Genomic DNA, 12,767 nt, shown 5'->3' on the forward strand with positions numbered 1-12,767 from the left:
CTAATCAATAATAATAATAATAATAATAATAATAATAATAATTTATTTATTTATATTCCACTTTTTCACAGGGAATCAAAGCAGATCACAACAGTAAAATGTCACAGCATACAATTAAAATTACAATTAAAAAGACAGATCCCAAAAAAATCCAGCCCTCCCCCAGTCGTAAAAGCTTAAGTCCTAGCCGTAAAATAGGATTAAACAGCAGATAGTATAAAACATGCCAAATACAAGCATAATAAAAGGGGAAAAAACTTGTGGGTGAATTGTGCAAGAAGTTATCCTATAGGAGAGAGGGAGCAGGGTTGGTGATATCGGTACCAATGTCAATATCAGTGTTAAGAACAGTAGAAATAACAGCAACAGTAATAGTAGTGGCAGGGGGAGGCAGGTCATGGAGGCTGATCTGGGAAAGCCTGCTTGAAGAGATCCATCTTGATTGCCTTTTTAAAGGCTTCCAAGATGGTAAGATGATGGATCTCATCTGACAGGTCATTCCAGAACCTGAGAGCGGCAGATGAAAAGGTCTTCTGGGTCACCGCAGACAACCTAGTCTTCTTAGGTTGTAGCAGATTCTTCCCAGAGGACCAAAGTGTGCAGGGTGGATTATATGGAAGGAGACACTCCTACATGTAGTCTGGACCCAAGCCATGCCAACTCAGTCAGTAGTAAGGGACTGTGGCAATTACAGTCCAAAACATCTGAGGATCAAATGTTCCCTACCCATGTGATGATGGCAACTAGTGTACATGAACATTTTTAAAAATGCAAGGGTCTATCAGTGTGAACTTCCCAGATTTCTGAAACAAACAGAAGCTGCCAACTGTATCGGTTCCCTCATGGGCCGCCATCAGAGACAGACTGCTAGACCTTTGAACTAATCCAGAAATTCAACATTAAGAGTCAATGAAATGTCATGAGAACTACCAAGCTTTCTTGGATACCAAGGCCCATGTATGTGTCCACTAGGGTGGCTAAAATAAAGGAGTCAGCCACAACCAGAGCTGCCTGAGGATATGTACTAACTAGTTGTCAGGAAATTGTGGAAAATCGAGGCTCTTGAGTGAGCTTGTTGGAGTCCTGAAAGAAAAGTGTTGGGAGTCCTGAGATCCCATGACCCTCAGCACCTTTGACTGGGCGATTTGCAGGTAATACTACTGAATTGTGACATGCACAGAAAATGAAAGAGTGTTTAATTGTTCAATTAAATACAAGTTACATGGGCAGGAGTGAAAAGTCCTCGAGAGTCATTTATTGAACCTTGTACAAATAACACTTGTTTCATGTCTCCAGACTCACCTACATATGTTTCAGTCCTGCCTGATAATGATTGCGTCAAACTAGGCACAACCAATTTCAGAAGTATGTATTAATAAATGCATATGTATTAATGAATATCTAGTTTCCAGAACCAGATATTCTTATATATTTTACTTTTATGAAGAAGATGATTGGAGGTAAATTTCAGGATAGGCAGAAGGAAGTAATTTTTCACACAAAAAAATGCATAATTAACTAATGGAATTTATTGCTCTCAGGGAACATTATTTTTTACCTAGTTTGTACATAAAGAAATGGTTCTGATGTGATTGACCTCAGTAATTATAAGGAGTTGCACTACTCTCTTCTGAAAAGTAACCAAGAAACTAATAGGATAAGTGCAGATATGAGGCCAGATTTTGGTTTTGAACACCCAGAAGCCCTCTAAATGTTTCAGACTGCCATTTTTCTGGCAAATGAGAGGGAAGGGATTGCTCTATCAGAAGGCTCTAAGTGTTGCTATTCATCTTTTTAAATCAGACAGTCCTGGGGTTGTTGTTTGTTTGTTTATTGTTAACATGAAAGAAAGATCCATGTTTCAGGCTGGTTGGGTTTTTGGTGATATTTTTAGCAGTCTATGTGATTCCTAGAAGATAGGGATGTAATTATCCCCTGAATTAGTTCCTAGAGGAAGCAACAAGTAATGTTAGCAATTTAAAAGGCCTTTGAAAAGTACTATTTACAGCTTGGAACTTCTTCTTCACAAAATTCACACATGGAGGTTTCACACAGAAATCCCATTTCTCCTGAATCCCATTTTGGGAGAAAAGTGGGATATAAATCCAACAGACAGACAGACAGACAGACAGATCACAATTTCTGCACAGTAAATGGGAAATACTGCACCAAACAAAATTGTTAATTTTGTATAGAGTAAGTCCTGAACCACCAAGATGCTGGTCAGTTGAAATTCTTCTTATCAGAGTTTCCTGACACTCATAAAAGTATTTCTGAATATTTTTGAATACTCTTTAATCTCTTCTAGAATATCCATGACAGAAATTTGGCCCCCAGACCCACATTTGGTTGCCTGTCCTTAAACTAATAGAAATTTGGTTGCCCATTCCTAAATGAATACAACTTTGAAATACTTCATTCCTGTTAAAGAGAAGTCCTTCAGGATTAGACCAAAGTTTCCCCCCCCCCACTCTATTCCACACTGGCCAATGATATGTTTATATGTCTAGAAGCAGAACATGAGCACAACAACACCCTCTCATTCATTATACTGCCTCTGATACGGAGAAATATACAGCCATCAGGATTAGTAACTATTGACAGGCGTATCCTACATGGGTTTGTCCAATCCTTTTTTAAAGTTGTCCAAGCTGGTGAACATAACTACAGTTGGCCCTCCACATTTGCAGCTTTGACTTTTTCAGATTTGATTATTTGCAATTTTAATTCATATGTTCTCTCTAGGAATTTCTAGGTCCTCCGCCACAACTCTGTCAGAAGTTGACCATAGAGTTTTGCTAGAGAACCTAGAAGTTCCTAGAGAAACCACTTCTCTAGGCATTTGCAGGTCCTCCAGCATGATTCTATGATCAACTTCCGGCAGATGCTGACCACAGAGTGGCACTGGAGGACCGGGAGATTCATAGAGAGGTGTTTTCTCAGGAAGAAAGAATAGTATATTTTTATTTGCAGTTTTTCCACATTCACAGGTGTCCTTCACCCCAACCCTGTGAATGTGGAGGGACCACTGTACAGCTGCTTTTGGAAATTCTTCCTACTGTTCACTGTGAGAAGATTTTTTAAAAATCTTTTCCTAAATCTTTCACCATTCAGCTTTATTGGTGAGATAGAAGATTTTTAAGGTTTCATATTTAGTATGCCTATAAATGTAGAAATAAAAGGTACATGCATTAGAATGAATTTGAGAGGCCCAGGAATGCAGGCAAAAGAGCAAGATTTAGGACAGAGTGACCCAAGGCTCTGACCTCGGGGATCTGGAAATTGTTGTTAGTTAAAGTTAGCAGAGAGACATGGATCCGGGAGAAGAGATAGCTCCGCAAGGACTAGAAGGGGGGCAAGGACAGATAAGGCTAATGGAATGTGGCTAAAATGTACCTTTAATGTATTCATGCATCTGTACCCTGATTGTACGAAAATCCTATATGTTTAACTTTTACTGTATCCAATGGGATATGCCAGCTAAAGTTCTTTGTTTCTATCCTATATAAAGCAGCCATTTTTCCTTGTTCGGGGCTCTGGGATCTTTGTTGGAATGTGAATTCCTCCCAGAGTGACAGCTGTCAAAAATAAACAATCTGTGTTTTGCAAATTCATCTTGGTCCCCTCCTTTCTGATTCTGTCAGACCGGGTTTGCTGTGAGTCAAGTGGAAGTGTTTTATCAGTTTTCTACTACATTGGAATACCCCATATTATAGTATTAGAAAAGAAGAGGAAGAACATTTCAGTACCCACTTTCTCCACACCAGACATAATTCTGTACATCTCTATCAGGGTGTGGTGACCAGAAAAGTTCCTCTGGAGAATACCACATAGATAGATTGGAACCCTGGGAAATTTGGGCTTCAGGGTTTGAGGACTTTTACAGCACCTCAAATGAAAGGCCACAAAGAAATAAAGAGTGTGCTTTATTTGATAATCTGTTCCTTAAAACTCCCCTATGAATGTTTTTTAAACTTTTTTATCTGTCAGGGATGCTTTAATTTAAATTTCCTGCATGGCAGGGGGTTGGACTGGATGGCCCTTGCGGTCTCTTCCAACTCTATGATTCTATGATTCTATGAGAATCTCCTTTTAAGATAATTGATTAGGGATTTATTTATGGCCATCTGAACACAGACTGAGCCAACCTTCCTGAGAAATTATTAATAATCTGTCCATTACATTTGGTCCATCCTTTCTATGGTCCACCTATTTCTTATTCTTAATCCATTTTGGGATACAAATTCATCCTTCATACTCAGGAGCCAAGCCAACTAAAGGTAAGGAAGGGAGCTCATTAGTTTCACAGATATCCTGAAACTGATACGGTGCTGAAGGAAGCTACCAGTTTCTTATTTGGGATGGAATGACAAACAATGAAGTAGCACATGTGCACATCCACAAACCACACTCTGATTCATCATTTTCTTCCCAGTTTTAGTCATCACAGTGGTGAGGCAAGCTGCCCTATGACTGGAACAATTCATTTAAGTGGTTCGATCTGCACTGTAATGATCTGGAAAGCAGCAGGGCATTTCAGGACCATGGACAGTTCCAATTCTGCTTGCAGAGTGCAGTATCAAAATCCAAGCAAATATTTGATGTACGCACAAACCAATAATTATGACTCTTCTGTTCTGCTTCTGTATTGAGACTTGGGTGTTTTTTTTTCTCCTAGCTTGTATATGCATAAAAGAAACAGGGCTGTGAAAAGGAGGATTATCACACAGAGACTTTGATATTCAGCAGGCCTGGGGCCATTGGGACGATCCTTGGTATAAAGCAGACTCTCTTTCTCTTCACCTCATTACCATCTCAACACTCCCAACAGAGAAGAGATAGTGATATAAACCAATTCTTGAGCTACATTCCTCCTCTACTTTATCTACAAAAGCTAAGGGCAACTTATTCTTACAATCTTACTGGTTGCAATGACCAATATTTTTGTTATTGGGGAAAGGGGTTGGTTACAAGTAATTAGTTATTTATGACTAGTTCATTCCTAACTCTGGCCTAGTCATGACCATACCAGTTTCAGTACCCATTAGACTAGTTCTAGGTAGAACTGCCTGTGAAAATTGTTTGGGATTTTAAATTGCTCCCAAGTGCCACATGGAATACATAACTGAAACATAACATCATCCGTACTTGTGAATTTTTTAAAAAAAATATTAATTATACTATTTATATTCCAACCTGTATCATGGGATTTTAGGGTGACATAAAAATATGATCTATTTAAACAACTTCAATTCATCCAGACTTTAAAAGAATCAAAATAATGTAAACATATTAAAAACATATTAAATAATTTAACAAATTAAAACAGCTTAAAGAATCAAAATAATTTAAACTATGTACATGTACATGGGGGGGGGGGACTAAATTTGTCCTCAAGGAATTAATTTTTTAAAATTTAAAAACCTGCTTGTGTCACTGGAATGAAATCAACATTGGTGCCAATTGTAACTCCTAAGGAGGGCATTCTACAAAGATGTCTTAAAAGGGACATTCTAAGAAGATCCTTACCTATGTCCTCCTGGATTGTACGAATCTTACTCATATATATTTCCTTCTGAACTCCATGCAGTTTTTTGGCTTTGACCTTTTAAAGCCTTTGTTAGCCTGGGCCCATAATATCTTAAGGATCACCATGTCAGATTTGAACCTACTCATTTACATAAGTCTTCATCTTAAGTCTTAAAGATAAGCAGATGGCTCCACAGGGTAGGCCTTTATAGTAACTGCACTGGAGCATCCTTTCCTGAGCAATGATCTGGATTTGATATTTGATATTTCCTGGTTTTCATTGCACTGCAAAGGCACAGAAGTTCTGGAGCATAATAAACTGATATCCTTCTGATGCTGAGGCATATTTTTAACAGTGTTCTATTTTCCTACTAGTTTTTCCAGAATCATACAATTTTTAAAAATATGGCATAGCATTTCTATAATATTGTTGTTAAATGCTTTGGAGGTGCTAATGAGAGATGGGTTTTCTGTGATCAGTTTTGACATTTAGAAATAAAAATGTGAAGTGAAAATCATGTATGTGTGTGTTATGTGTGTGTGTATGTGTGTGTATGCACACATTTCTCAGATGGACTTTATATGCCGGCCTCAGAGCAGAGTAGTGGCATGGTGTCCACATGACGCATGCCACAACGCTGCCCTGATGCCACTGTCACGCTGTGCGCCCGACCACATGGCAGGCAGCATCACAGCAACCCTTTGGTGCTAATGCAGCACCAAAAGGTACCACCGACATGGCATAGGCACCCTTTGTGCAGTGCAAAAAGGAGGCACTTTTTGCATCTCCTTTTTACACTGTGGAAATGCTAGATCAAGACCATGGCATGTAGTTTCCATGGCCCCAGTCCAATGCTGAAAGGGGCAGCATCAGGCCTCGCCAAAAGGGCAGTCTATTTAGCCACACACACACACACACACCACAAAGTGAGAATGACCAAACCAATTATTTCCAGCACATTTGCCTATCTTTATTCTTCATAAAGGAAGATGTGTTATTGGTCAAAGTGACTCTACTGCTTTTGCAAGGGATATCACAGGTGCATTACTGATATTAATCCATGGCTCTGTTCATAGTCCTCTCCCATGCTCTATCTTTTTACCAGAATGCAACCTCAATTTTTGTTCTGCATAAGTCATAGATAGCTTGAGATCAAAATATGGTTTGAAGCTTTTGTTCTAAAAGATAGATTCCTCTTTCTTCCCTGGGCACTGAGTAAGAAATATTTTCCTTAGTATCAACTATAGTAATCCAATAAATCAATGGAATTCATCTCAACATTAACATAGAAACTACCCGTAGACTGACTGGGTCTATAATAGTTGGGGCTTGCAACTGGATTTAGGACAGAAAGAGAAGGGTGTATAAGGAAAGGGGAGAGTGAGGAAGGACATGGTGGCACAAAGAAAGCCTTCAGTTTTAAAATATAATCCCTACCAGATTGCCCATGCAACATCAAAATGTTCCTCTATCCTGTCCTAGGGAGCAAATATGATGTAGTGGTTTACACGTTGAGCTACATCTGCAGGAGACCAGGGTCTGAGTCCCTGTCCAGTCATGGAAACCCACTGGGTGACCATGGGCAAGTCACATTCTCTCTGCCTCAGAGGATGAAATGACAAACCAAGAAATCCCATTATACTTTCACCTTGTGTTACCTGTTGATTTATGACAACCCCATAAATTTCATGGGTTTTCTTAGAGGAGAAATATTCAGAGATGGTTTTGCCAGTTTCTTCCTCTGAAATATAGCCTAGAGCATCTGGTATTTGTTGGTAGTCTCTCATCCAAGTACTAACCAGGGCTGACCCTGTTTACCTTCAAGATCAGATGGGATCTGCGGCCTTTTGAATATTTATGGTCGCTATAAACTATTTGGAGGCATGCCACTGCCACTGCCACCCCTGCCTTAGACCCATATTGCAATGACATGCATGTTTGTTTGTGGCAACTGAGCTTTCCTACTCATTGAGTTCCAGCAGCACATGCCAGCAGAAATTCATTGTAACTATTTGCTGCAGTTATACATGTGTGTGCCTTAAAGAACAAGAGATAGCTTGGATCAATCCAAATACATTATTCCTGCAAACCATGTTATAATGACTATTCAGCTTCTCAGCTACTTATATTTACATTCTGCTAGTTTCTGCTTGTCATTTTCATTGTCTTACAACTATTCCCCTGTAACCTGTGAGAGGATTAAAATTGCTGGACAACATAGACAATTTTCCTTCTCTTCTTTTAAAAAATGTGGTTTACACTGGGTTCTCTCAGCTCCTAATTCTTGTGTAATAATGAAATAAGGATGGTGGGATAGACCAATTACACACAATGTTTTCCCCTATCAATTGATTTATATCACAGTAAGGTTTTATCTTCCATTGTTATCCCTTTGTAGAAAAGGAACACCTTGCCTTATTTTTGCTTGGCACGTGTGTGTGTATTTTTCAATCCCTCTTATTTTATAAGCTTTAAACATGCACACAGGTGAATGAAACTGTACATATTAACCTGGGAACTGTTCATATTTCATCTGACTAAGCATTCTGTGTTATGGGCAAACCTCCAATCCATTTCACCATGTTCATTTGTCTACCCTTGGCATTTGGGGGGGGGGGGGGGAGGAACTGTCTTATTACAAATATTGTATGTACAGCGCTGTGTAAATTTACAGCACTATATAAATAAAGCTTAATAATAATAATAATATGTCTGAGAAACAAGAAGATGCAAAAGAGCAGTGAACTAATGCATTTGCATTCACATAGTGGTATGCTGTATATTTTGTTTTTTGTTTACCATGATGTGTTTGAGAAACAAGAAGATGTCAAAGAGCACTGAACTAATCCATTTGCATTCAGGTAGTTCTATCCTGTACATTTTGGGTTTTTGGTCTACCAAGATAGGTTTGAGACACAAGAAGATGCAAAAGAGCCATGAAGCAATGCATTTGCATTCAGACGGCAGTATCCTATGCATGCCTACTTGAGAGTCAGACCCACTTTCTTCCAAAGGCCTCCATCAAAAGGGAAATGTGCAAATACAGGACTGAAGCCACAGAATATATAAGCTCAATGGATGGTTACGAAATCAGGTGCAATGGGGAATAGGCATTTAAAAAGTGTGTGTGTGTGTGTGTGTGTGTGTGTGTGTGTGTGCCATCTCTTTGCATTTTCTTCCCCTGCCTTGTCTCATTAGTGCCACAAAACACGTTCGACCATGTTTGACAAGTAGCAACAACCAGATAGCCCAAGACCAATGGGCTTTTCATGTCAGCCATGAAGGCTTTGACGTGGAATGTACTACCAGAAGCCAAGGGAAGGGGGGAGGCGGCAGGAGTAGAGCCCCTTGCCATTGGCAACTGCCTGCTGGCCCTTGCTCCTCCAGTGCCAGGGGCAGATCCCTGTTGAGGGCTTGGGGCTGCTAGCTCCGGAGGCGTCCTGCCAGGGGAGCTGTGGAGCCAATCTGCTTGGACTGAGGCGGGATCCCCCTCCCTGGGCTCCTGCTGCCTCCTTCTTTGGCAGCCCCCCCCCCCCCTTGCTCTGCTGACTCAGTAGTGCCTTAGTCTGCTGCCTGGCTCCTTCGTTTGCCACTGCTCTCGCTGGACCTCTTTGCCTCCGCAGCCTCTTCGGCCTCCGCACCCCCCACCATGGCTAAAACTGCGATGGGTAAGGAACCCACCTCTCCTCTGGGTCTTCCTCCCTCCATCCCAGCCTCTCTTCCCCATCTAGACACCCTCAACCTTCTGCTGCCCTTCAGGTTGCTCTAGGCAGGCGATTCAGATCGGATTGGGGGCAATACAACATCAACTTTGCCATCATTCTCAGCATTAGGGTGCTTGGATTGCTTGGCTTTTCGTGGCGGCGGTTTTGAAGCCTAAACTGGAAGGAGGGGGGGATCGGTAGATGCATGGAAAGGTTTGTCTCTTTCGGGTTTTGCAGCCCTAGTCGCAGAGAAATTTAGGCGGGGTATTCATGCGTTAATCCGAGATTAATCCTTAGCCTAGTCCTTCTTTTTAGGGGTACATTGGTAAACACTGTAGGAAAGGAATTGACAGCCAGAAAGCTTGGGGGGGAGGGGGGAATAAATAAGAATATAATAAAATAAAATGAAATTGCTCTGCCTTTGGTTTTGAATGGGCCCTTCTTACCAGATGATGATGATGATGATGACCCAAACTCACATCTTCCGGGTTTGGGATTTGGTCATCATTTCACCGAAGGGCCCCGAGTTCTGCCACAATGCCTTTGCTGAACCTCAGCCGTCTAGACAGCAGGCGGAAGGCAAAAGGGAGAGCATTTTATTTATTTATACTCATATTATTCTTTCCTGCACGGGACAAGAAAGGAGGTAGCCTCTCAGGGACGTTTGTTGCAAATAAATCGGTCAATCCATCAAAAGCAGGGGAGGGGGGAGGTGAGATGGGGATGGGGCTGCCCCACCTTACAGTTTCTTTGTGTTAAAAGCAAAAGGATGGATGGTTGGGGCAGGTTCTTCCTCTTTCTTTCTCTTTTTCTTTCCCCCTTTCCCTCGCCTGCCCCCTCCCTGCCATGCAGGGTGAGGGTCTCAGGGTGTGTGTGTGTGTGTGTGTGTGTGTTTGTGTGTTTGTGTGTGTCTTTCTTTGTGTAAGGCGGGGGCTCCGGGCGTTTCCAGCCAGAGGAGCGCACCGCCACCAGGCACAATGCAGACCGACCCCACCCAGCTCTGCTGCTGCTGCTGTTCTTCATAGGCGGGCTGGGAAAAGCTCTTCCTCTCCCCCAGCCCTACACACCTAGAGACCCCCTTCTTGTACCCCTCCCTGGCAGCCTGGAAGCAAAAGGGAGGAGCTGGAAGGCATCCAAGGCAATCCACTTCGCCTTTTTCCAGAGGGTACCTCTGTGGACCGCGCCTTCCCTTTTAGCTTGGTGTGATCAGTGTGCAAAGAGATCTTGGAGCAGGTGCTCTTGTAGATGATGAGTATGCAAAGGGATCTTGGGGCTGATTCTCTTGTATGCAAGATTATGAGTGTGCAAATCTTGGGGCAGATTCTCTTACAGATGATGAGTATGCAAAAGGATCTTGGAGCAGAATGAAAGGAAGAAGGTGGTAGCATGAGCTTTGGTCGACTTAAGCCTACTCCTTCAGCTGCAGGTCTCTCCCTGGACTTTCCACTCCATCGCATGCACCTAAGGAAGTGGGCTCAAGTCTACCAAAGCTCATGCTCCCACCTTCTTACTTTCCACTGAGTCTCAAAGGTGCAAGCAGATCCCATTGCACAGTGGTTTCCCAGACATACACAGCTAGGTCTTGGGATGGTTGCATTATGGTTAGGTTTGAATCTTGTTATTTCTTTGCCTCCTACCACCTGGTTAAAGATGCGGCACCTTTTATCTTGGTCTTGAATCATCTTGTACCTTGTATCACTATGTATCTTGGACTTGTATCACCTCAGATCTTGGTCTTGTGTCTTGTATCACCGGATTAGAGATGTATCTCCCATTTAAAGATGGGAACAGACCCATAAGTAGGTCATCAGCTTTGGTCCTCTTCTTCCCCTCCTTCTCTGGTCCCTGGAGCTTCCCCCTCTCCAGTTTTCTCCTACCAGTTTCTCTAAAACCTCCCTGGCCCCGGTGGCTATTTTGTCTCATTGGAGCAAAAGCAGAATTTTATTTTTATTTCCCCTCCTTTCCTGCAGACTCAACATATCCCAGCAGCCACACCCCTATTGCAGTGCTCCAAAATACTCCTAGGGAGTGGAAGAAACCAGGCTTTTTGGAGAATTATCCCAAGAGGGGAGGGATGGCTCTGAGATGAGAAAAATGCCCTCATTTAGTCTGGTTTAGAGGAAGACCGTGGCTGGCATCCCCTTTTATTCTCCTCATCCTTTACCTCTCTCTCCTCTTGCCTCTTGCTCCTGGTGTTGGGTCTCCCCCGCCCAAATCTGCAATAAAAAAGAAATTGCAGTGGGGCAGGGTCAAAAAGGAATGATTGCCCATCCCCATCACACACCTTGAAGGGGACAGATCTTTCCAGTCTTTTTTTTTCCTTCTTCCTTTGCAAAACAATGGGGAAAACAATCTACGGGAACTGGAAGAGTCATGGGTTCAAAAATCTGTTCACCTGAACAGACACAGGGCTGGTCTTATCCACTGGGGAGTTGCAAGGGAGTCCTTTCCACTATTGGCTCCCCACCCCCCAGAAACAAAAGCTTTGTCACTGAGGCTGGTCATCCTCTGCTGGCTGTTTTCTTGACCTCTCGCTCTCCTGATTCAGAATTAGTATGGATGCCTGATGGTTGCCTTTTTATTAAATGCTGCCCCTTTGGGAGGTTTAGGAATGCTCCCTGCCATGGGAAAGCCATGGCAAAGAGGGCTTTGTTGTTCCTGAGGGAAGTGCGTGAGACAGCTGTTTATGGAAATCTAATCAGACAGAAGCCAAAAGAGTCTGGCCAGCCCTGCAGTGCTGGGCTCATCCTCTTCCTTTTCCTTCCTTCCTTCCTTCCTTCCTTCCTTCCTTCCTTCCACAGCAACAGGGTAATCGCTATTGATAATTTGTCCTCTGTCAGAGATGGATTGCTGCTGCAGGAGGCCTCTGCTCAGAATTCTGTTGCCATAGCCAGGAAAATAGTCCTTCCGTCTGATGAAGGAGCTATAGCGTATAAGCCTAAATGCAGCCAAAATGTTAGTGGTGATCCTTGAATGCACTCACAGTTCCAGTGATGAATCCAGCAATGTCACCCTATTATTCCACCCCTTTCTTGCCAAGAGTCTAATTTGCCAGCCAAAGTAAATGCAAGATAATTAATCACCTCACCTTATCAACAGTCCTTTCGTCCTTTTTCCTCTTTAAATTACAGTATATATAGCTGTCGTGTGCTAGCTGGAAGGGGCGGGGTGCATAAGACTGATTCGAAAAAATAATTCTCCATTTTTTACTCCACTAAATGTGGATGAAAAGGGTATGGCTGCCATATTTTTCCTCACCAGGTTTCTGTGTTTTACCTATGAAAAGATACCATGATAAGGAAGAGCAGTGTCTGTTGAATTTTAATCCTTTAATGCAGCTGTTGAAAGCACAGATGTTCTCTTGGAAATAAAAAATGTTAGTATTCTCCAGATAATATCCTAATGTAGGAAGGTGAAGGTGACGTTCTAGAGAAAACAGAGAAATAGCTCTCCTCTCACTACTGGGGGAAACACTAGCTGTTGTTTGAAACAAAGGGTTACTCATTGTTTTTTGTGTTTTTCAGAATAAATGT

The 12,767-nt window shown here is 42.1% G+C and overlaps 1 protein-coding gene across 1 annotated transcript in view; it reads left to right on the forward strand.

Annotated features, from left to right (window-relative positions):
- Window positions 1-8,917: 8,917 nt before the first annotated feature.
- STMN2 (stathmin 2) overlaps window positions 8,918-12,767 on the forward strand; it is a 45,620-nt gene continuing 41,770 nt past the window's right edge. Inside the window, exon 1 of the mRNA XM_042465557.1 lies at window positions 8,918-9,198. Coding sequence (XP_042321491.1) covers window positions 9,180-9,198 — 19 coding nt within the window. The 5' untranslated portion in view covers window positions 8,918-9,179. The remainder of the gene's footprint in view (window positions 9,199-12,767) is intronic.

Source organism: Sceloporus undulatus, chromosome 4, assembly GCF_019175285.1.
Source record: "Sceloporus undulatus isolate JIND9_A2432 ecotype Alabama chromosome 4, SceUnd_v1.1, whole genome shotgun sequence".
Taxonomy (NCBI): domain Eukaryota; kingdom Metazoa; phylum Chordata; class Lepidosauria; order Squamata; family Phrynosomatidae; genus Sceloporus; species Sceloporus undulatus.